The sequence below is a fragment of the Typopeltis vanoorti genome, chromosome 11, assembly GCF_054136105.1.
Source record: "Typopeltis vanoorti isolate ZY-2024b chromosome 11, IOZ_Tvanoo_1.0, whole genome shotgun sequence".
NCBI lineage: Eukaryota > Metazoa > Arthropoda > Arachnida > Uropygi > Thelyphonidae > Typopeltis > Typopeltis vanoorti.
The window spans coordinates 57755822-57782493 of record NC_143559.1 but is presented as its reverse complement, the minus strand read 5'-3'; the positions used below and the strand labels follow the sequence as shown (position 1 = coordinate 57782493).

The 26672-nt window shown below is 35.8% G+C and overlaps 1 protein-coding gene across 1 annotated transcript in view; it reads right to left on the bottom strand.

Annotated features, from left to right (window-relative positions):
• Nucleotides 1-26672, bottom strand: part of LOC150101607 (uncharacterized) — a 278417-nt gene that overhangs the window by 163820 nt on the left and 87925 nt on the right. The window contains exon 4 of the mRNA XM_090399855.1: nucleotides 9131-9406. Within this exon, the coding sequence (XP_090255981.1) occupies nucleotides 9131-9406 (276 nt within the window). The remainder of the gene's footprint in view (nucleotides 1-9130; nucleotides 9407-26672) is intronic.

The window sequence follows — 26672 nt, the reverse complement described above, 5'->3', positions numbered from 1 at the left end:
CTAAGAAAACCAACCTAGATATTCAGAAAACCACTGAAAGAGGAATTTGCAAGCCTAATCTCAGAGCATCATTATGCTATCACCAGCAAACAACAGCTTAACCTAAACAAGAACTTAGCTATCTGGGCATCAGTACAAACCAATATAAACTTCCTTATTTCTGAGCTTTTGTATCTGAAAAAAATCCTGCATGGGAAGTGGTCAAGGATTTGTTTCAAGGAGGCAGTATCAGAGTTCAATACTCAAGGTCAGGAGGATAAACCGAGTAGGGATTAAGTGGATGGCTAGCAATATAAAGAAGCTCAAAGCTCACATCAGAGACTGATGTGGGCTTTGAGGTAGATGAATTGGAGGTACTCAGTACTAAAAAATATCAATGTGAGTACAGCAGTGGGCCTGGACAGTATGTCTGTGTGCTATAAGAATATGCAAGTAAACTGGCAGTTTACCAGCAGATGACCCAGCTAAATCCTGAACAATAGAGATCAGGTAAGAAAGACTGGGAAGACCAGCATAGTAAGAAAGGCAAAATCAGATTATGAGAAGAAATTAGATGAACATGTGAAAGGAAATCCCAGTCTTTTTTTTGTTATGCAACAAGTAGGAGTAAGAATGACTTTAATGAGGGCAGATGATAGAGAAATAACAAAGGCAGATGAAATTGTTGAACTATTGAGGGACCATTTTGCAAGGGTATATCAATCAAGTGACGATATTGTTATGGCAGAGATGACAGGGACTGATGCGAAGACAGAGGCTGATAAACTGGAAGTACTTAGGATATTGTAAAATCTGAATGCAAATACAGCTGTGGGATTGGATGGGATATTGGCTTGCATTTTAAGTAACATTTTAAGAACTGGCAATGACTGACTAGGCTGTTTATTAAAGTCTCAGCTCTGGAAGTCCCAAGAGAGTGGAAGGAGGACAAAATAATTCCTTTTCATAAAGGAGGATCTAAGTCTGTGTTAACAAATTATAGTGGTGGGAAAAGTACTGGAAAAGTTGGTCAAAAAGAGAATTCAGGAATGGGCGATAAAAAATATATAATACTCTATGAGATGCAACATGGCTTTGTGAAAGATCTGTCATGACTTAGTAATCTACTAACTTTTTATAATTATTATTATTTCATGACACCTCCAAGGAGTCCAAAGACTCATCGAGGGAGGACACCTATTACAACTTGCCATTTCTACCACTACATCAAACTTCTACTACCACTATCATCTACATCAACGCCATAATAGTGACAATTGAGTTGAATAAAGGGAATGGATACATGATACTGCTGAATTTTGTAAAAGCATTTGACAAGATACCACATGGAACTCTGTTACAGAAACTGCAACAAATGGGGATGGATAGGAAACTGGTGATGGAGATAATAGGGTGGCTGATGGACAGATACCAAAAAATAGTACATTGGAGAACAGAATCAGAGAAGGCAGGTGACCAGTGGAGAGCCACAGGGCTCTGTGCTTGGACCACTGTTGTTTAATTTGTACATAAATGATATAGGAAATAATTTGAAGGGAGATATTCAGTTGGTTGCTGATGATGCAAAGTTGGGTAGAGTAATAGTTAATCAAGGTGATGCAGAGAGTTTACATCATCTCATCCGATTGGTAACGGGTTGAGTCCCACTAAGAAGAAAGGTTCCTCACTTATTGCAATCTTTAGCCATCTCAATCATGACTCTATAGCTGGGTAGATGTGAATATTCTTTCAGCAACTTTATCCAAGTACTTTTTGGTCTGCCTCTAGGTCTTTTTCTTCCGATATATCCATTCAGAGCTAAATATGGGAGTCTATGAGGGACCATTCTCTGAATATGACCAAACCATCTCAGTTGATGCTTAATGATTGTGTCTATTATATTATCTGGGACGTCTAAATCTGTTCTGACTTGATGATTAGTCTTGTGTTATTAATTTTTCTGAGGCATTTCATTTCAAATGCTTGAAGTTTCTTGATTGGTTGTTGAGTTAATCTCCAGGCTTCTAAAGCATAAGTAGCCGTTGGGATAATTGTTTTATATCATTTTAATTTTAGATTCATTGGGATTTTTTTATTTTTCCATATTTTGTTTAGTTTATTCACGTTGGTCCAACCTAGGTTTAGCCTGTGTTTTACTGTTTCCATATTGTTGAGGTTACTAGATATAAGACTGCCAAGATAAACATATTTATTAACTTGGTCCAGCAGGTGATTTTCAAGATTCATAGAAATATTTTCTTCTTCTCTACCTATCTTCATTATTTTTGTTTTATGAAGATTTATTTTCATACCATAAGTTTTACAAGAGTCATTTAAAATATTAATAGTTTTTTCTAGCTGTGGTTTAGAATCTGCTAAAATAATGATATCATCTGCGTATTTTATGTGATTAATGTTGGTACTATTGATTTTTACACCTGGTTCATCGGCTATGGTTTTACAGACTTCTTCTATGAAGAGGATAAAGAGTTGAGGTGAGAGAGGGCATCCCTGCATTACACCTTTCTCGACTGAAATTCTCAGTTTTAATGTTGTTTATTTTAACAAAAGATTTTGGAGATTTTTGGAGATATGGTCTATAGATCCACTATAGACCACATCTCCAAAATCTATAAAACAACAGTATATGGGCAGGTTATATTCCCAATATTTTTCTGCTATATTATTAATGGTGAAGATATGGTCTATAGTGGATCTATGTGACCTGAATCCTGCTTGGTTTTCCTCTACGATTTTTTCTGTAAGCACCTGTGTTCTCTTTTGTATAATTCGAATGAATAGTTTATAACTATGACTTAAGAGTGTTATGGGTCTGTAATTTTCACATATTCTTTTGTCTCCTTTTTTGTGAATTGGTATAATAATTCCTGTTTTCCAGTCAGTTGGAATTACTCCAGTATAAAGAATATAATAAGTTTAGTTTAATCCTTTATCCAAGTGTGAGCAAACAAAGTTTGCGCCTGAAAGTATCTTCAGGACTGGGTTAAGGTGATACAACACCAGGGCAACTCGTTGCAAAGGTGGAGCAAGCTACCAACACTCCTATCTTAGTATCTCCTATAATGCAAAACACATCTCCTTGCAGATATGTCTAATGTTATGCATTAAGGGAAGGGCCACTACCCAGACCGGAGATGACCTGCTAATGCTTCTGCCTGATATCTCGACTTGGGCCTGGCTCCCACTGAAGAGACCTCAATAAAGTTAACCGGTCTGGGTAGTGGCCCTTCCCTTAATGCATAACATTAGACATATCTGCAAGGAGATGTGTTTTGCATTATAGGAGATACTAAGATAGGAGTGTTGGTATCTTGCTCCACCTTTGCAACGAGTTGCCCTGGTGTTGTATCACCTTAACCCAGTCCTGAAGATACTTTCAGGCGCAAACTTTGTTTGCTCACACTTGGATAAAGGATTAAACTAAACTTATTATACTCTAACCAAGTGGAAAATAAACTTCCAGTATAAAGAATTTGATGAAATAAATTCATTAAGAAATTAATGGCTTCCTTGCCACCATATTTCCATAGTTCTATAGATATTTCATCTTTACCCGTAGCTTTTGAAAGTTTCATTTGGTTTATTGCATTTATAATTTCTGCTGAGGTTATGGGTGGTGCCTTTTCATATATCATCTTTTCTGTTATACTTTCCTCCTCTTGTTCTTTTTGAAATAATGTTTGATAGTAGTCCTTCCAAATTATTTTAATATTTTGTATTGACCCAGTTTCGAGATTGTTTTTATATTTCATTATTAATGGTTTATCTTTATAGATCTTAGTTAATTCTTTGATAATTTTGTATACCGTTTTATTATAATTTATTTTATTAGCTTCTTTGCAGAGTTTTGCTTTTTCCTCCAACCAGTTATTTTTGGCAGATATGCACATTTTATCAATTTTGTTTTTAAGATTCTTATAATGTTGTTTATTTTCTTCTGTATTTTTTATATTTAATATATGCTTTACTATTCTTTTTTATTCTAAAGTATTTAGAATTTCAGGGGTTATCCATTCATGATTTGGTCTTGATGTTGTACCAAGTATGTTTCTTGCAGTAGTTGTAGTTTGTAACTTGTAACAAAAGTCAAGGTAAAAAAATTGTTACAAGTACAGAGAGTTTACAGGATGGTTTAAATAGGCTGACAGTATGGGCAAAACATCATGGATGTCAACTTATCTTAAAAAAGTGTTAAGTTATGCATTTTGGGATATATAGATTACAAACAGTATACCACAGTGAAGGAACTATAATCCAGTATATTGATAAAGCCAGGAATTTGGGGATATTAGTAGTAGACAGAGAATTGAAATTTAGAGGGCATATTGCTAAAGTAGCCAGAGTAGCTCAGAATTACTTAGTTGTTGAAGAACACACTAACAAGTAGAGATAAGAGAGTTAGCATTCCTCTTTATAAAGCTTAATATGACCACATTCTGGATTACAGTGCTCAGGTCTGGTCACTTGGGTTTTTCTTGAGGATGAAGAATGGTTGAGAGGACCCAGAAGCAAGTGACCAAGATGGTGAATGGTCTGTAGAATGCTGCCTATGAGAATAGATTGCGGTTTGTAATTGCAAATGTTAGGTTGATAAGTGGAAAAGGAGGGGAATATGAAAGAAACATTTCAGTTATTAAGGGATTTTATAGGATTGATGCAGGGAAAATGCTTCAGAATTTGGCTAGAAGGGGAAGAAGATGAAGTCATCCATCATTGTGATCTCCCACAATGAGTTTTAGGACTACTCCATGGAGGTACCAGTGCAATATTTATTTCCAACAAGCCACAACTCTTTCCTTTTTTGTCACCTGCCGAGATTCTCCGATTTAAAAAAAAAATCCTACACTTCTTCCTTTGAACTATAATCACAAATAAGCATCATCATTCAATTTTCCATTTTGAAATGTGCCCATATCACTGAAAGCACCTGCCAATAAAGAAGCTTATCTTCAGGTTTAATGTTGAATGCTATAGCCACTTTTTCTTTTCTTGATGATTATTCTCAATCTTGTGATACTTGTTAATGATAAGAATAGTTACCCTATTCATATGATAATACCTTTGCATGCAGCACTGTGTCATCTGGTTGACAAACTGTTGCATTTACTTTGTATTATGTTTCATTTTAAATGCTTGTTTGTTCCACACTAATAATGTAATTTTCAGTATAAAATGTGTTGCTGATCTTCAATAAATTTTTACTGGATCGGAACATTGTTTTTATAATCTTTAATACTGATGTGTTTCAAGATAACTTATTAATCTGTTTGACAATACTGTAAAATAATAAATAATCAAAATGAAATAACTCGCCTTGACATTTCAATATTTTTTAATGCTTCTTAAAGTACTATACTTATATTAAGTACTTTTCTAGCATGCACATTTGACAAAAATGATATTTTTTAATTGATGGAACACCCCTTTAAAAATTATTCAACTAGATAACAGAAATGTTAAATAAATGGGATTATACTAAATAAGGATTATTAATTTTGACATATATTTGGGTGTATTTTTTATCTTATTTTATTTTTGAAGGTAAGGATGATACAGTACTTTGTACCAGGACTTGATTAAACTGAATTGGTATGTTATTAGGAGGTATTGAAGATGAAGAATCAAGTCTAAGTGTAGATATGCTTATCAGATAGCCAAAACATGAATAAACCAATAAAAAATAAATAAATTTAACAAACTAAGAATTTTAAAGAGTTGAAAATAAAGAATAAAAAGTAACATAAAATATGTTATTATGCACATGGCAAGCCAGCAACATGACTAGAGCTGGCCATTGGGTTTTTAAACATCTTCAAATGTGGAACAGAGATAACTGACTGTGAGCGAAACAAAGTATTAAGAGGAATTAGGTTTAGGTCGAGAGTATTGGGGAGTTAAGGTGGTTCAAGTATCTGAGTGCTTGGTTTGAGATTAGTAGAGAATAATTTATTTAATTGCCATAAGGGGAAGAGTGTATATATAAGGTCTTTTTGTGTTCATAGCATATTGAATGGTTCTTATTGCCAGTGATTCAGAGCAACGTAATTTGGTTTCATTTTCCTGAAAATCAATAATAGTGACCTTTTCGATTTGAGGGTTTTGTTTGGATTGTATCGCATATACAGATATCTCAGAGGTGAGATTTTTGTTATTGCTACTGTGTGTTTTTGTCTTATTTTAGTGGTAACAAGTGGGCATGTATTAGAATATTGTAATCTTGATAATGTTGAATAAGCTGTGATTTTGTAGAGCAAATAGTAGACCCAATAGCAAATAGTAGCAGTTATTGTATCCTGACTGGCAGTCAAACTTATAAACATTAAGCCATAATAGCATATCAGTGTGGGTTATTTCATTCTGTGTTTAAGTTTTGCAACTTGTTACTAGTAGTGAAGACAAGTTTGTAATTTGAATATTTGAAGATGATTTTGATATATTTTCTTGTGAAGAGGGAAACATGATTTTTGGCCGAGTGAAAGCAAGGATGTTGTCGAGAAAGAATGGAAGATCCTTTTTAGATATATGATTTCTTGGTTTAAATCAGTGACAGAAGATTAGCATTTGTAGCCATTAATTATGTATCAATATAACTGATTTTTTGATATAATGAGGGTGAAAGGAGGTGAAATGTAAATTTTTGATGTTAATGAGTTTGTGGTATACTATGGTACTGATATCGATATGACTGGATCTAATGAGTGTTAGGTTTAAGAAGTTCATGGATTTATTATCTTTGTATTCAATGGAGAATTTTTATCTATAGTTAAACAGTTAAACGTGCTGAAAGAATGAAATAGCCGTTATGGAATTCACATTCCCAACACACAGCACATTATCCACATATCTACCATAGTGAGAGATGTGTAGACTAGTGGGTAGACAAGGAGATGGAATTGTGTTTCCACATGGAAAAGAAAAGTTGTTATTATTATGATGATGATGATTTAACACCTCCAGGGAGTCCAAAGACTCATCAAGGGAGAGTGTGCCAACAGCATCGAACAATTGGACACCTTCCAACTACTAACCGCGCTCAAACTTACTTAACTGAGCCATTAGTAGCAGAGGCTCTACCAATGGACCAAATGTTTTGACCTATGAGAAGACCAAAAGTTTGTTTGTAAAAATAACTCCTCTCACTGATAATTCTGTACATTACGGTAGATTTTGGTCATTTCGAACAGTATGTGAACTATGTCTAGGGGTTGTGAACATATCAACATTAGTATAAAGAGAAGGTGCATCTAAAGAAGAGAGAATTGGGTGAAATGGTAGTTTGCTTAATGTGTTGAAAAAGTTGATCAGTATTTTTAATCATAAATTTTTGAATAGTTAAAGTTTTAATAATTGTGTGATAAATTTTGATAAAGGGGGTGCTGTGATGTGTTTGCATGAAATTTTGGAGCATAAGGGATACACTGGCTTATGTATCTTAACTTATCCAAAAATAGTTGGAAGATAGTTTGGTTTGAAAGGGGGGGGATTTTTTTTTACCCAGTAGTGTATAAATTCTGTTTTCTCGAGGGGTTTATGTAAAAATTTTGGAACTTGTTTTATAATGCTGGGAATATGATCTTTAGTGATTTTTTTTTTTTTGTGTTTATATTATCTAGAATTTTTTTATAGCAATGTTTTGTTTATCATTATTATAGTAATATCTCCTTTGTTGGCTTTATTGATAATGTTTATTATTATTTATTATTAAGTTTATTATTATTTGACACCTCCAGGGAGTCCAAAGACTCATCGAGGGAGAATGTGCCAACAGCATGAAACGATTGATCCCCTTCCAACTACTGACCGCACTCAAACTTACTTAACTGAGCCATTAGTAGCAGAGGCTCTACCAATTGACCAACCTTTGCCAGCATCGAAAATTATTTTCTAAATTTTTATAGTATGTGAAAGTCGTGGAGGAATTCTTGGTTTTTGAATTATTTTACTATTAATGATGTTAGGAACTAACTTTGGATTAACTTTGAAAAAATATATTTTTTGGGATCAGTTTTCTTCAGGCTTCAATAACACAATCTTTCCTAGGAAAAATTTTAGAGGGAATAGATATTTTTTAAATAATTTTCTTTAAAAAAGTAAATAGACTCATTTGAAAAAAGTTATTACAGACATTTATGAAAATGATGCCTATTCACCTGTACAGTTGTGCATGCCCAGACAATTTGGTGAATGGAAGAATTCTGCTCGTGTTCAATTAAGTATTGTCATATTATTATTATTATGTGACACCTCGAGGGAGAGTGTGCCAACAGCATGGAATGATTGATCCCCTTCCAACTACTAACCATGCTCAAACTTGCTCTTTTTTTCGTGAGCCATTAGTAGCAGAGGCTCTACCAACCGACCAACCTTTGCTGGTTATTGAAGTCAATACCTTCATATGTGATGAGATGCATAATAAACATGAACATTTACTATACACCTCATTATTTCTCACCACTACAGAACAAAACAGGAGTTCATATATGTTCTTGAGTCAACTTTTTTTTTAAAACTAAATGCAGCAGTCCTCCATTGGAACATCTAGGCAGAAGCACAGGGATTCTACATGAAGTTTATAATGGCATAAGGACAATATGTTGAAAAAGATTTAAAGACAATTTTTTTTTCTTTTTCATAAAACCAAAATAATATATTTTTTTATTTCTTAACTTTTGTACTAATTTTTACCCCTTCAATAATACTGCCTATATAACAACCATCTACAGAATAAGCATAAGTTTGACACCACAACAAAGCACACAAATGCTTTGCCTATTTAGTAATAAGACCAAGCATGCTCAACTTGGAACAGTTTTTTTTTTTTTTGAATAAATTGGAAGAAAGAAATGAGATTTTGGAAATGAGAAAAGTGAAAATACTGTTTTTTGATTAAATGAACAAAGCAAACAAATGGTGGAACATAAATTCTGTGTTAGTGAAGATGCTTTGAGCAAAAAAATTTTTTTTCAAAGACTATTACATATCTATGTATCATAAGAGAAAAAAGAAGGTGAGTTACAAGTTTAAGCAGTAATATACACTAGGTTCTGATTTTAAAAGAAAGGAAAATCGAAGGAAAATTTTATGACTGAAAAGAAATAATGATTAATTATGCAATAATAAAAATTGTTACCTGCTCCAGATTACTCTGCAGTGATGAAATTTCATTTAAGTATTGCTCTTGAGACTGCTTTAAGTGAGTCTGAAGGGCTTGAATGTCCTGCTGATGTTGAGATAACTTCTCTTTCAATATTCTTTCTCCAGCACTAGCTCGAGTTTTTTCTTGTGTTATTTCTAGACGTAGCTCTTTCAACTTAGCATTTGCAGCTTGGGTTTGCTTCTGTTCTAATTCCAATGCCTGTTCTTTTTCTTGAAGCTGTTTTTTCAATATTGCCACAGGATCTTTTTTCTGAGTGAGAAATTCTTTTGATTTTTAAAATGGTATTAACTGTTTTAAAGATTACATTTAAAAAATATTACATAAAGATCTGATAATTTCTCCAACAATGTAAAACAACAAATGATTACAGTCAAGTATCAATGAAATAGAGCCTCTGTATCTCAGTTGGTTTCATAGATTGTATTCAAACCCAGGTTGGAAAGACCTGGGTTTGAATCCAGTCTGACTGGAAGAACCTTTATCAGAGGCTTTTCAAAGGTGACTTAGTTGGTCTCATACAGAGGTGGAGTTTTTTTTCTTCCAGAAATGTAATTTTTTGGTCTCTCTCAAATCAGGCAAACTGGCCCCATAAACACACATTTACAGTCATAGAACACTATTGGAGAAGAAAGACAATGGGAAACCACTTTGTTCTATATTAATTCCCTAGTAATTAATATAATAAGCACACAACAATGAAATAAAGAAAACAGAGCATACCAGTAATGGTATGCTCAGTTTTTGTGTTTAGTTGGTTCTACCAACACTTAGCAAATAGGGAATAAAATGGCTTACTGATATCCAAAACTCCATCCTCTTATAACACTTATAGGGAAGCAAAGAACAGCTGTAAGAAAATGATCAATACACAGAAAACCAACTTTGAAAGAGCTAAAAGCAAGACATCCTGTTTAAATGGCAGCCATGCCTTCTGGTCTATAGCATCAGTGCCCACAAAAAAAAAAAAAAAAAAGCCAATTCCTGACTTTCTACTTCTCCACAGATGAACTTGGTAAATGTACCCTATACTATTTTAAATACTCACTCAATGTCCTGTATGATCTTTCTCCAGAAAGATGGGGGTAAAAAATTGTCTGAACTGGATGCCAAAACATCTGATTGCAAACATGAAGTCCTGATGGCATTCTTCCAATTGTTCTAAAAGTTGGTGCTCCAGAGTTTACTTCCACTGTCACCATTTTCTCTTATTTCTACTGGTTTTTCTCTTATTTTTCTCTTATTTCCAAACTGCCAGAATTTCCAATCTGGCAGTTTGGAAATTAGCTAACATGCAAACCATTCCTAAGAAGGGTAACAAATCTTTACTTTCAAACTATCATCCAATTTTTCTCAAAAGTAATGAACCCATCAAAATTCAACTCCTATGCTATCTTGAAGGCTATCAACCAGTGTTCCCTCTTAGCTGTGCACACCTGTCAAAAAGGGAGCACACCAGGGGCAGACGTAGGCATGGGCTTTATGGGCTTCAGCCCAGGGCCCTGTTCAATCAAAGGGCCCCCTTCGCGGTCAAAAAAATAAAAATAAAAACAATTTAAATTACAAATTTAAGAAAAAATAAATTATACAAAATTTTTTCGTACCTAGGTAACGTTAAAATCGTTAATTTGCAACATTATTGGATTTGAATTAAATAGCAATGTTTTAAATGAGGGGTGCTTAAGGGTCAAAGCTGTATAACTGAGAGGAGACCTCCACATAGCCTTTAAAGGAATGCGGAGAACCGACCAGGGCTTCTGACCTAATGTCCAATCCTCACCTTCTCGTGGTGCACCCTGTTGGGTATCTACTTTGATACTGAACGAACGAGGATGGGCTGGCAATTTGGGATTTAGCCGACCAAATTGTATTCTTATTGGTTAAACCAAAATAAAAAATGATGGTACAACATGACAAAATATCATGCCTGCTGGGGCGTCGCCCGGTTAAACAAGGCCCCCGTTGTTTTCGCCAGGGAACCAGGGCGAACAGCGAAAAGTCAGCTACTGGAACAAATCTGAAAACAAACCCCAACTCAACATCACCAGAGTTAAAGATCGGTACTATCAACATAAGAAGCCTGAATGGCAAAGAAATGGAGCTAGCTGAGGAATTAGATAAGTACCAGATCGACATAATAGGGGTGACTGAAACAAAAAAGACCAAAACTGGTGAGATCTTTCTGAGCCATAAATACAAAATGTTATATTCAGGCAATGACAATCGAGGAAAAGAAGGAGTAGCCATAGTATTCAACACAAAATACGAGGCTAATCTTCTTGAATGGCAGTCAGTCTCAAGTAGAGTAATGTGGGATGTGGGCAAATATGAGAATGGGGAACTGGACAATGAGACTTATTTGTGCCTATGGTCCCACAGAAGGTTCTACTAAGGTAGAAGTGGAGGAATTTTTTGAGGCTTTAGAAAAAGCAACTGACACAATGAAAAAGGAAAAGTTGGTCCTTGTTGGGGATCTAAATAGCAGAGTAGGAAATGATTGTGAGACATACAAAAATATTTTGGGAAAATTTGGAGAGAAGAGCAAAGCTAATAATAATGGCAAATATCTGTTGGATTTCTGCTCAGGACATGGACTGGTTATTACTAACACCATGTTCCAACATAAAAATGTGCACAAATTCACATGGAGAGAAGAGGCTAGGAATAAGAAAAGTCTCATTGACTATGTTATTGTTGATAGTGATGTTTTCTCCCTGGTGCAGGACACCAGAGTGTACAGAGGATTTGAAATTGGAAGTGATCACTATTTAGTCATGAGCAGGATAAAATTGAATTTCATATTGAAAAGAATAACATGTAAGAAAGTTTTAAAGCGAATAAAAGTTGAGCAGCTCTCAGATGTGAACTGTAGACTAAAATACAGAAATATTATTGAAAAGAAAATGAAAGTGTTTGAGAACAGGAATCAAACCTTGGAGATTCAGTGGCAAACTCTAAAGGAAACATTGATTGATTCTGCCAGAGAGGCATGTGGTGAGGTTGTGTGCAAGGATAAAAAAATCAGAACTCCCTGGTGGACACAGGAAGTTAAAGAGGCAGTGAAGGAAAAGAAGAAAGCATATCAAAAGTTCCTGGCAAATAAGTCAGCTTTGTCTCTTACAGAATACAGAGACAAATGTAAGAAAGCTAAACAGTGTGTAAAACTAGCTAAACAAAAGTCATGGGAGGACTTTGGCAAGAATATAGAAAATAAATATCAAGAAGGTGGCAAAATATTCTGGAGGTTGTTGAAGAAGCTTAGGAATGGAGGAAAGAGTGCTGTAAAAGGAATTAGAGATGATAAAGGTGAAATGAAAACAGGAGAAAAAGATATCCTTGAAGTATGGAGTAATTACTTTGAAAAACTGCTAAACGAAACAAGCAGTGATGACAGCACAGTGATAAAAAACACTGACCAGGCATGCAGTCAGGAATACATATCCATACTTGAAGTAGAAAAAGCCATCAAAGGCTTGAAATGTGGAAAGGCAGCAGGAGTAGATGATATTCGACCAGAAATGCTGAAGTATGGTGGTATAAGAGTCTTACAGTGGCTGCACTGCATAGTTCAGAAAGCCTGGACAGAGGGACGAATTCCTGATGATTGGAGTAGAGCTCTCATAGTACCCATATATAAAAAGGGAAATAAAACTGAATGTGAGAATTACAGAGGTATTTCCCTACTGAGTGTTCCTGGCAAGATCTATGCAAGTATACTTGAGAAACGGTTGAGAAGAATTGTGGAAGAAAAGCTTGGTGAAGAACAAGCTGGATTCAGACCAAATAGAGGCTCTCAGGATCAGATCTTCACTTTACGACAAATAGTTGAGAAAGCATGGGAATATAACAAAGATCTGTATTTAAGTTTTGTCGATTTGGAAAAGGCATATGACAAGGTGCCAAGAGAGAAGCTATTCAATACGCTGCAGTTATATGGTGTCAATGGAGCATTATATCAAGCAATACTTAGTCTTTATTTGAGTTGTGAGTCAGCAGTTAGAATTGAAGGAAGTACAGGAAGATGGTTTAATGTTAAATCTGGTGTGAGACAAGGATGTACATTATCCCCTCTGTTATTCATTATCTATATGGATCACATTATGAAGGAATGTGGTATTAAACCTGATATCAAAATTGGAGATGTTAATGTCAGCTCTTTGCTTTATGCGGATGATGTTATACTTCTAAATAAATCCGCTACAAGTCTGCAAGATTCTCTGACTAAATTGAATAGCTGTTGTAATAGATATGGTATGAAGGTTAGTAATAAAAAGACAAAGACAATGAAAATAGGCAGAATCATTGAAAATGTCAACTGTGTTGTGAATGGAGAACCTGTGGAACAAGTAAAACATTTCAGCTACTTAGGCACAATTTTTACTGAAGATGGTAAACTAAATATAGAAATAGACAACAGAATCAGCAAAGCTGGTATCGTGGGAAGTCAATTGAATAAATTCATATGGAATAAGAAAGAAATTAGTCGGAACACTAAATTAGCTGTATACAAGACTGTGTTCAAACCAATCTTATCTTATGGATCTGAGAGCTGGGTCAGAAGTAAAACACTTGACCAAAGACTAGAGACCGCAGATATGAGAGTCCTGAGAAAGATTAGAGGCGTGAACAGATGGCATCAATGGCAATATCATGTTAAAAATGAGGATATTAGGAAAGAACTTGACATTGTCAGCATCCAGGAATGCGTTAGCAGAGCTAATCTCAGATGGTATGGTCACTTAAATAGAATGGGAGAGGAAAGATTAGCAAAACAAGTGTTCTCTGCCAGGTTGGCAGGAAAACGACCCAGAGGAAGACCAAGATATAGGTGGATTGATACGGTACAAAGTGCCTTAGACGATAGAAATATAAGATCTGATAATGTTGGAGTCTTGACAAGTAACAGACTGATTTGGAGGAAAATTGTAGATAGGAAGTTAGTAATGATGTAATTTTTTCATATAGTACTGTCATATCCTGTACACCCCTTGAGGGTACATGGCAGGAATTTGATGATGATGATGATGATGATGATGTTTTAAATGACAGTAAATACGGCTCTGTCTTCTATCACCTGTCGGTAGTCGGTAAAATCAAAATATACTTTGTCATTTGTCAATTATGCAAATAATATAGCAGCGTCGGAATGGGAGTGCAGGTCTAGCTCATCCAGCTCATCTAAAGATTGTTAGCTTAGCGTAGCTCTCACATATATACTTTCTGCTCTCACCATTTGACATTTGAGGTTATGTATAGTACAGTATAGTTGAATATTAAATATCATTTGTTTGGTGAAGTGTACTGTTCAGGTGTTTCGTTTCTTCACTGGTAAGTATCGGCAAAGTCTACTAAATAAATATACATTAAACGTTAAACAACCTAATATGGTGGTGGATTTTTTTTAGGTTTTTTTTTTTTTTTATTTCTTTTCGGATTAAATAAATACCAAAAAATGTCTAGCAGAAAATATAAAAGAAGAGCTGAAAAACGAAAAATACAATTAAATAGAGAAAAAGAAAGAGTAAATGTGGCAAAATTTCAAATTTTTTTGTATTGGAAAATAAAAATGAAAATCTAAACGATATACGTGCAGTAATAAGCGAAAGAGAGAATAACTTAACCATATAAGATCTGATAATGTTGGAGTCTTGACAAGTAACAGACTGATTTGGAGGAAAATTGTAGATAGGAAGTTAGTAATGATGTAATTTTTTCATATAGTACTGTCATATCCTGTACACCCCTTGAGGGTACATGGCAGGAATTTGATGATGATGATGATGATGATGATGTTTTAAATGACAGTAAATACGGCTCTGTCTTCTATCACCTGTCGGTAGTCGGTAAAATCAAAATATACTTTGTCATTTGTCAATTATGCAAATAATATAGCAGCGTCGGAATGGGAGTGCAGGTCTAGCTCATCCAGCTCATCTAAAGATTGTTAGCTTAGCGTAGCTCTCACATATATACTTTCTGCTCTCACCATTTGACATTTGAGGTTATGTATAGTACAGTATAGTTGAATATTAAATATCATTTGTTTGGTGAAGTGTACTGTTCAGGTGTTTCGTTTCTTCACTGGTAAGTATCGGCAAAGTCTACTAAATAAATATACATTAAACGTTAAACAACCTAATATGGTGGTGGATTTTTTTTAGGTTTTTTTTTTTTTTTTATTTCTTTTCGGATTAAATAAATACCAAAAAATGTCTAGCAGAAAATATAAAAGAAGAGCTGAAAAACGAAAAATACAATTAAATAGAGAAAAAGAAAGAGTAAATGTGGCAAAATTTCAAATTTTTTTGTATTGGAAAATAAAAATGAAAATCTAAACGATATACGTGCAGTAATAAGCGAAAGAGAGAATAACTTAACCGAAGAGAAACAGAAAAAAACAACAAAATGTATATAACAATAACGAAGAATTACTAGGACTAAAATCACAAGTGAGAACATCTAAAAACAATGTTGATGTTGACGGACATTCAGTATCAGATAAAAATATACAAGACCTAGACAATGACCTTCTTGCTGTTTTGCAAGAAGATAGTGATAAAGAGGCAGAAGAGGCTTTAAAATATGCAGAACTGCTTGCTAATTATGTTGACGTAGGTGTGTGTGGCCTACACAGCTAAATGAGTAATTTTATTAATCACTGTCTCTCATATGAAATAACTTATTTCCAAAATAAAGATCCAAAAAATATATATCCAGTTTCAGCAAGGTATTACAAAGAACAAAACAGATCAGTTTCAAATAAGTTCTTTGGAAAAAAAAAATTAAAAATGGTCAATTGCTGGAATGGTCTTGGTTGTGCTATTCTACCAGTATGGGAAGTGTTTTTTGTCTAGCATGCAAACTTTTCTCTGAAATCACTTCTCAATACACAACCGGATTGTCTGACTGGAAACATATAGGACCATGTTTAGAAAGTCACGAAAATTCTAATGAACATAGGAAATCATTGTTAGTATGGTTAACACGTAAAAAAAAATAAGTCTGTTATTGACACACAGTTGCAGGAGCAACTAAGAAAAGATACGGAATATTACCACAATGTCCTAAAACATGTTATTGCAGTTGTGAAATATTTAAGTGTAAGAGGCTTAGCATCCAGAGGTCACGAGGAAATATTTGGCTCTCCGCACAATGGTAATTTTATGGGGGCTCTGGAATTACTAGCAGAGTTCGATCCATTCATGCACAAACATATCCAACAACAAGAACTGCAACCAAAGCCTTTCACTTCGTACTTATCAAAAACAGTTTATGAACAAATAATAGAGATTATGGGAAAACAAGTAATAAAAAGAATTATAGCTGAAATAAATAGTGACAATGCAAAGTACTACTCAATTGTGATGGACTCGACACAAGATTTCTCCCACAATGACTAACTAGCTATAATAGTACGATATTGTTTTGAGGGAAAAGTGTACGAAAGATGTGTATCTTTCATCAAAATTTGTAGTCACATTGGCCTATCTTTATTCAATTCCTTACAAGAATTTCTAGAAAAAAATGGACTGCCATTGGATAATTGTAGAGGACAGTTTTTTGACAATGCGGCAAATATGTCCGGCCGATACAATGATGTGCAAGCACATCTCAAACAAAAAAAAAAAATATGCTGATTATGTGCCGTGTGCTGCGCATTCCCGAAATCTAGTTGGAGGAGAAGCAATTAAAGTTGCAACTCAAATTGTGAACTTTTTTGGAATAGTGCAACTAATATATGTTTTCTTTTCTGCATCTACCCATAGGTGGGAGCTTCTAAATCCGTGAAACAAAACTAAAATTTTCGATAAAAGGTTTAAGCCAGACTACATGGTCTTGTCACTATGATACTGTTAGAGCTTTAAAAAATAGTTACGGTGATATCATGAACATATTAAAAACGTTTAGTGACAATATAGATGAGAAACTTGATTTTTGAAGAGAGGCACAGAAATTATATAATGATTTGGCGAAACTTGAAACGGCGATTTTAACTGTTTTTTGGGAAGAAATTTTAGAGAGATTCAATTTAGTTAACAAAAAAGTTCAGACGCCAGGCTTAGACATATGTGAAGGTGAGAAATTGATTACGTCATTAGAAGTGTTCGTGAGCAACTTACGAGAATAATCAGATCAGAAACTAAACGAATACGAGGAGACAGCCAAAAAAGTAAGTACTAGTGTGAAAAAAGAATACAGCGATTTAAAAAAGAGACGTATTACTTCAAAATTTTCGGAAAAATCTACAGAGAAAGTTTCGCTAAATGAAGCAGAAAAATTTAAACGGGATATGCTATATGTTGCATCAGATAAGTTGATTATGGATTTAAACAGAAGAGGCCATGTCTACAGGGAATTTAGCAAAAGATTCAAATTTTTAATGGATTTGCAAGACATTAATAATGATTATTATTCGGATGATATAGACGAACGTTTAGTCAATGAATGCATTCAGTTAAAATCCTACTTACAGACTAAGCCGATATATTCAAGCTAATTTATGAAAAGAAACTTGTCAATGTTTTTCTGAATTGCTATACAATCTTAAAAATTTTTTTGACCTTGCCAATCACCAGCTATGAGGCAGAGCAATCCTTCTCCAGGATGTCCTATATAGAAAACAAATATAGGACAACAATGACGAATGAAAGATTAAATTATTTATCAATTCATTCCATAAACTGTGATTTAACCAAAGAATTACAATGTGATGATCAAATAAAAGAATTTGCAGCGCAAAAATGCAGAAGAGTTACTCTTTAAATGTCTCTTTAATGTATTAAAAAAACTTACATTATATAATCTCCTGGAATGTTTTATTTATTTTTAAGAATAAGTATTTTTTTTCTTAGTCTTTATTCTTGACGTGAGAATTTGTTGTTTCGTTTTTTTGTTTGTTACTAAAAGTAATACCTAATATATTTTATTTATGTTTGATGTTTGTTATGTATACAAAACCTTTTTTTATTATAACAGTTTGTATATCCAAGTGCATCAAATAAAATAAAAAAGTTCTTCAATGTCTGTTGCCTATAATTTTTTCTATTAAAAAAGGATAAAAAAAAAAGTTTTTCGACAAAATGGCAAATGAGACTCCACAACTAACCCAAACTTGGGTTAATTTTGGTTAATTGGATAGGTCCCCAAAGAGTGTTAGTCCAGGGTCCCCAAAGTTAACGGTCTGCCACTGGAACACACACACACCTAGTCACGGTGCACAAAATTTCTGTTTCAAATTTCTAATTCCATCCATCTTCAAGCCTCATCTTTCCTAATTGGGTTGTGGGGGCAACAGCTGCAATAGGGACTTCCAATGGTCATGATCCTCCACCACCAAGCTCAGGTGTTCTGGTGGGACTCCCAGATGTGTCCACCCAACGACTCGCTGGATATAATCCATCCAGAGAGAGTCCTTGGCCTTCCACCCTCTGGCTTGGCAAAGAGGGCATGCTGGGGGAGCCTATCTTGTGGCATTCTGACCAGGTGGCCATACCATTGTAACTGTGATCTCTCTCTCAACACGGAGAAGCAGCAGTTGAGTATTGAGGGTTTCCCGAATTGCAGAGCTTCTGACTCGAAAGAGTCAATGGTTATATTTGAAATTTGAAATTGAAACCCTCAATATCGGGGAACTCTCAAAACACTGCAACTCCTCAGGGGACTCCAGACGTGTCCACCCAAGGTTTTGGATATAATCTATCCAGCGAGTCCTTGGCCTTCCACGTGGCCTCCCACCCTCTGGCTTGGCAAAGAGGGCCTTGCTGGGGGAAGCCTATCTTGTGGCATTCTGATGAGGTGCCCGTACCATCATAATTCTGATCTTTCTCAACACGGAGAAGGAGGTTGAGTATTGAGGGTTTCCCGAATTGCAGAGCTTCTGACTCTGTCGCGTCTTGTCAGCCTGCAAATCCTTGGAGGAACCTCATTTCAGCTGCTTGGATTTGTGTCCACATTGTTTTGGTCATTACCCAACTCTCAAGACCATAGGTGAGGATGGGGACATAGACCGTATTGAAGACAGCCAGCTTTGCCTTCTGGCTTAACTCCCACTTCAATACTACCGAACGGCCAAGCTCCTGCAATATTGCACTTGCTGAGCAAATTCGAGTATCTAGCTCTACGTCCCACTTTCCATCACTCGTGAATATGAACCCAAGGTATTTAAACTTCTCCACCTGCCTCAGTGAGACTCCATTCACATGTAGAGTGCACTGGGATGGTTGTCTTGAGACCACAAATGTGTCCGTTTTGACCACACTGATCTTCATTCTGGCTTCTGCACAAACAGTTACTTTCAGTGGACCCTGGATAGGGTCCACTGAAGGTCATATGTGGAAGAGCTAAGCAGAACCAGGTCATCTGCAAAAAGCGGATGTCCAATGCTACATCTTCCAATTCTGACACACTCACTTCCTTGGCTGTGCCTATCAATCCAGTACATAAATATTATGAAAAACAGGGTGACAGAACACACCCTTGGCAGAGAGAGAGAGACCCACAGAGACTGTGAAAGGTTCAGACTTTGTGCTGTTTACCCTGACACAACAATCCGGCATTCATACAGGGACTTGATGGCAGCTAATATTGGCTGTCCACTCCATACTCCTGCCAAAGCTTATCCCGAGGAACTCGGTCATATGTCTTCTCCAAGTCCACAAAACATGTGTAGACATTCTTGGCATATTCCCAAGATTTCTCAAAGACTTGCCTTAAAGTGAAGATTTGGTCAGTTGTGCTTCTACCAGCACGAAAGCCACATTGTTCTTCCTGGATCTTTGACTCAACTATGCTCCTGCACCTTCTTTCCAAGCACCTATCATATACTTTCCTGAGCAGAGAGAGAGAGATACCACGATAGTTGCTACAATCTCTCTCTCTGGTCTCCCTTCTTGAAGACTGGTATTATTATGCCTGTCTACCACTGCTTTGATGCTCACCTAGATATCCAAGCAGCCTGACACACTTGAGTCAACAAGAGAACACTGTCTCGATTTAAGGCTTTTAGCATTTCGGGCCAAATTTCATCATCACCAGCAGCCGTGCCCGATTTTAGAGATTTTATAGCTAAATGGACTTCTTCTGCTGTGAGACTAGTCATCACCCCGAAATGCACCTCTTGGATGTCCACAGCTGCCGGGCCACCTGAGTTAAGAAGGATGTCAAAGTATTCCTCCATCTGTGGAGGATATCCTTCTTGGTTGTTAAAAGTGCGCCATCATCTTAATTGCCCTTGCTGTGCACGATTTCCTCCCTCAAAGGTGGCAGATGGTCTGCCAGAATACCTTGTTTGTATTTGCAAAGGATAAGTCTAATCTTTCTCCAAAAGGATTCTCATGCCTTCTGCTTTGCTGTCTTTACTGCCTCAGTGTATCGGAAACGCATCTCAGGTGACCTGACCCTAAGCCATATTAGGTAGGCCTCCTTTTTTGCCCTGACAGACAAGGTGGTGGTCAGTTGACAGTTCTGCCCCTCTTCTCACATGAACGTCCAGCACTGAGGAAAACAGGTCTGCTGTTTTCCTCAGTGCTGATTGACTATAAAAAAGTCAATCAGAGACCTTTGTCCAAGTGTATCCGTGTATCAGGTATACTTATGGACTTTTCGGTGCTGGAAGAAGGTATTCATTATGGACAAGCTGTTAGTACAGCAGAAGTCCAGTAATTTGAACCCATTCGCGTTAAGGTCAGTGTCTTTGTTCCTCCTAACCACACCCTTCCTTAGTATCTCATAATGCAAAGCACATATCCTTATGGACACGTATAATGCTATGCCTCTACATACGAGTTGCCCAGTTATGAAGTTACTTCATGTGCAAACTTTGTTTGCTAATACTTGAATAAAGGATAGAACCAAGAATATAATTTCTTGGTATCTTTAATTTATTGTATAACCAAGTGGAAAAACTTTTAACAAGATAAATGGAAGTTGAAAAGGACAGATGGCCTCCACTTATCCTTCCAGGTGCATACCAAGTTCCATGTGAGTGTATTCTTGATTTTTGTACAAACTGGTTGTTCTGTGAGAAAACAAATGTAGAAGCAACACTCTTACATTGCTTATAATAAACCTGAAAAGTTCAGCTCGGCACAGCATGGTGTGGATACCAAACATACAATCTTCTTCTGGTCATTAAGAACTCAAGCACTTCATCGATGTTGCTTTAAATATGAACATTTATTTAAGGAAAGTAACGAAACTAATAAACTACCCCAACTTGAACAGAAATTATTATATGTCTTTACCAAAAAATGGGAGAGTCATTCTCTTTAGTTGTCATTAGTTTAAGTATAATATTCATATCTCGATATTAGTGCAGGCACAAACACGTGACTATATCTTTTGAAAGAATCATCATTAAGATTCTACCTTGTTCAACTATTTCTACACTGCAGATGGTTTGTTAGTTTCAAGCTAAAACATTTGTAAATAAAATATTGTTTCTTGCATTTACATATCAAAAGTATATTTCCAGCAGAATCCTACTTGAATGTTTAATGGATCTAATATCAGTGTTAAGACACTAAACAAATAATAGTGTGAATTCTAACAAAGCAAAAATTAAACAAAATTATATGTTCTATCTATTTAAATGCACTAAGAGGAGAATAATATATGGAAAGGCATGCCTTGGATGAATACCTAGATTGCAACAAGCTCTGTAATAGGAAGTAAAGTAATCTTCACTATTTTTGTTAAAAGCAAGTATTTTTCTTTAGAATATACTGCAGATGGAGCTACATCATGGGAAAGCATAACAAGGTAATGTCAGACAAGACATTTAGGGAGGTTAATATATGATACTTTGCATGAGAGAGAGAGTGTGTGTGTAGAGGATGAGCTGACAGTATAACAACAGACCTTTCTTTCTTTCTTTCACTGCGCATTATTCCCGCTTCCTATGCAGGGTCTGCGTGTTACTTAGATGCGACTATTTGTTAGTACCACTCCCAACCGACCTGTCGCCTAGTCTGCCGCTGGGAGGATATATTCTGGACTGTAGAGAGGTATAACCTAGATCTATTTTCTCCAATTTATGCAGCAGTTTGCCATGCTGTATTCTGTCAAAAGCCTTAGCAAAATCCGAAGGTATCACGGTGCATCCATTCTCCCCGTCTAGTTCAATGGTAACATTGTTATTGAATGTGAGCAAGTTGCTAAAACATGACCTTCCCTTAATAAACCCATGTTTTTCATTGCAAAGTAGATATTAACTGTCAACCCATTTCTGAATGCAGGCCATAACCAATTTTTCCAAAATCTTCACCACCACTCCAGATGCCAGTTGGTCAACAGCTGGATACATCGGTCCTTGCACCACTCTTGTGCGATGGAACCACCATACATTCCTTCCAATTCTGCGGAAGCTTTCCTCTTCTGAGACTCATATTAAACATCCTTTTCAAAGGAATGATCAGATCAGCTGAACACTCTTTTAGCACACGTGCTGATATTCCATAAATCCCTATTGCTGAATTCTTATTCAGTTTATGCAACAACTTTAATACTTCGTCATCATATGCCTGAGTTTCTTCATCCAGTGAAGAGGTCAGTGAGAGCAATGTTGCGTTCACCAGATTTATAGCTTTTAACGAAGTGGGCACTCATTAATTGAACAACCACTTCTGCATCTGTAATCGTCACGCCATCTGGATTTAGTTATTCTTTCATATTCATTCTTTCTTTTACTTGCAGAATATTGATAGAATTCTTGTGGGATGTCTTCAGCAAGCAGAGCCAGTTTCTTTTCATAATCAGACTTTGCTTTCCGTAAAACAGTTGCGACTATTCTAGCCTGCTGCTTATAACGGACGTCATCCTTATGCAAACGTTGTTCCTTCCACATTGTCCATTTCTCACCAATATTTTGCTTAATAAGATTACACATCCATCCGACTTCTACCCTATTTATTCTTTGAACTCTCGGAACACATTCTGATATCGCATCATTTAAGTATTGTTTAAATGCTTCCCATGCACTGTCGATATTCTTCCCATCCATCAACCAATCCCAGGATAATCAGATAATGTTGTTACAGCAGTATAACAATAGACCAAATACTTGAAATCCTGAGGCTATCATGTTTCTTCAGACTGGTTTAAGGTTTTTTTTTTAATTTTATTTTTTATGCTTATTTAGGATTAAGATTTCAAGAATTAGGTCTTGTTAAATTTAATCCATCACTACCCACTGCAATATAAATCACCAGTCAATCAAATTAACTTACATGCCCAGGGATGCACCAAGATATATTTTTAGGTCACCAGAACATCTTAACTCATATACTCTACCACTGAACAGATTACTCACTCAAAGCTTTCGGCTAGGTGGTCCAAGACACTTTTTATAAACTTTAGGTTCACAAAAATGTCCCTTTACAACTTCTCAACTTAAAAGTTCTAGTTTTAAAGTTCCAACATCAGTTAGAAATTTGATCAGGTCCTCAACCAATAGAGGCATGGTTTTTTTTAATTGATTTAGAACTTTAGATTACTTAAGCAATATTATATTCTTTAACTCTTGCTAGGGAGGGCAGACAAGTTCTACAGTTAAAAGAACTCTTGGAGTTTACCAATCATGTTTTAAGTTTGTGTGTCTGTATATTATTCTTATGAAGATGGCCTCAAGACAGTCTGAAATACTGAGTTCATTATATAGTTAATATTTTTGTTCTCCAGTTGGTAGTCGAATCTGCTAATCTTTTACAATGGATTCCTAAGTGAAGATTAAGGAAGCTAATGTCAGAATACAAAAAGGGATAAGTGAAAGTTAACGCTTCTGGCAATTACAAATGATCCAAAAGGTGACAAGTACAAAATGGGAGAGGATGTGAGAGATATCTTATTCTAATCACACATCACTAAAGGGTTTTTTTTTTTTTTTTTTAAACAGCTAATGAATAATTAATACTGCAATATTCCCTCATATGGCCTTATTTCGAATAAATCCATTGTTCGTATCTTGTAATTAACAGTCACCACCACTGATGGCCTGTAACATTCAGGCTGAAAATGGTGCAAAAAAACAGTACTAAACTTCAAATCCCCCCCCCCCTTTCAGTACACACACACTATGAGATATGCTGTTCTACTGCATGCACATTAATAGGAAGAGTGTGTCTAGAGTCTATGGCATTACATTTAACTGTAGCAACATTACATTTATTATTGAGCATTATTTTCGTTCATATGGAGATGGTAGAACAAACGGTGCCCAAGCTTAGGGCATGTTTGTGAGCAGTCTGTTTGGCATTTGCGTAAGCGTGCCGAAAGCAATAGTTATTGCCCATGGAATAATAGGGCCCTACTTCATTGAAGAGGGTGGTGTAACCATGACCTTGAATGGCAAACACCATTAAAATGTGCTGGTTCCATTCACCCAGAATTTGCATAGGACGTGATGTGCAGAAAACATTCCATTTCGTGCACAAGTATTCCAACAGGACAGAGCAACCTATCACACATCACATGGTTCTAGTCTATTTATCAGAACACCTCCTCAGGAGGCTCATTTTGAGGTTCACAGAATTTCTGTACCCTTCATGTTCTCCTGTTATTGATGCCTTCCTTCATTTGGGGGGTATGCTGAAGGAATAGGTATTCCATTATGACCTGCATTCAAACCTTGATGGACTAAAGGATAAAATTCTATGATATGCTCAGCAGATGTCCCAACCCTTGTTCTCGAAGATGACAGAGAACCTTCAACATGCACTACGAAAGCCGTTTTGAAAGACAAGGTGCCCATTCATTTCAAGCATGTAATCTAATGCTTTATTCAACCAAGATTCCACGGATAGTTGTTGACATACATATCATGTGTAAACATATATTTCTTTGTTAATAAACCTATTTACTCCATAACATATATCATAGTTATTCAGTTTTTGTGTGTGTGTGCCATACTGTATATGTAAACAATAAGCATTACTAGCATTACTTATTCCTTGTGTTTTTCATGTTACGAGGGTGGTTTCATAAGTTTCCAGCCTGACCAACTTTTAGAGGTGATAGAAAGAAAACAAATGTGTCACTTTTCAACATAATCTCCCTTTACTTCAATACACATCTTTGAATTAACATTTCGATGCCCTTGAAAAAATAGTTTGTACTTTTGTCTACAAAATGGCCTAAAGCTGCATCTTTCACCTCATTGTCATCTGCAAATTTCTTCCTCAAAGGTCTTTCTTTAGTTTCAAGAAGTAGTAATAATCACTGGGTGCTAGATCTGGGCTTTACGGCGAGTTTTCAATCTCCTGGAAGACACAGTCCTTCACTGCAGTCTACTTGACAATAACCGTATGGACTGGAGCATTGCACCAGAACATCAATCACCCTGTTCATCCTCTTTGCTAGGGAAACAGACCTTGTTCACCCTCTCATCATCCACCACATTTTATAATAGAAAATCCATACAACGCTGTTCTTGAAATCATCTGACATTTCTTTTTGCCTCACTATGTTTCATCTTATTCTTTTGCACTCTTTTGTTAGTATCCACCATATGCTTGATCTCATTTCTCACTGCAGAAATTTCATTCTTCAATTCTTGCATTTTGAACAATCATGTTCTTTCATACCAACAATCGTTCCCACGTGTGCTTCTTCAGTCAGTCTTTCTTCTATTCTCCAGTCATTGCAGCTTTTGCTCCATAAGTCAGGTTCACTTACTTTCCCACAGTCTCTAATGTTTTTTTGTTTTTTTTTCCCTTCAGCCATTTCCATATTCATAGTCCCATTCTTTAATTCATATTCTCTAACTTGCTCTTCTGGCTAATACTATTTTCAGTTTTCTACCCCATCACTAACTTTCATCTAATACTCTTTACTTCTTGTTCTCAATTTTCATTTAAATCACTGCAGCACATTAAAAAATCACACTTTTTACAGACTGCACCTTCTCACATCTCTCGTTCAATCTCTCAATAAACACCTGCTATATTCACCTACACATAAATACAATATAAACAAATTGCAAAAATATTTTACTAGCTACATTTAATTATTTACAAGCTAACATTTTGCTAGCTCACGCTAGCATTATCTAAGGCAGATACACTTAACAAATACACACTCAGTGAACACACACAGAAATGACATGGATAACAAGGACAGTCATGTACATTGAGGATAATAGTGTGGTCTTCATGTTGATTCCTGTTGTTAATGCTAATGGGTAGATAGGGTATTGCCCAAAATCTGTTAAATCATACTGTCAGTATTGTTATAGTAAACTGGGTTCTGCAGAACTTCCAGAAACAGTTTTTCCAATTTAAACCAGGATTTGTGAAGTAGCCTGGCTTTCTTCCACCTTATGGTCTTTCTCTAGATCACATTGAGATAAGGCTGCTTTTTGGTTGTCCCTTCTATGCTCTTTTTTCTTGACCGAGTTTTTGTCAATCCAAAATACTGAATTCCACACTGGCAAGGGATGCTGTAGATACCTGGGAAGGAGAAAGGGTCCTGTATCCTTGATTTGTCTGGAAGTCAGATGTCTTGATGGGGGGGGGGGGGTCTTTTT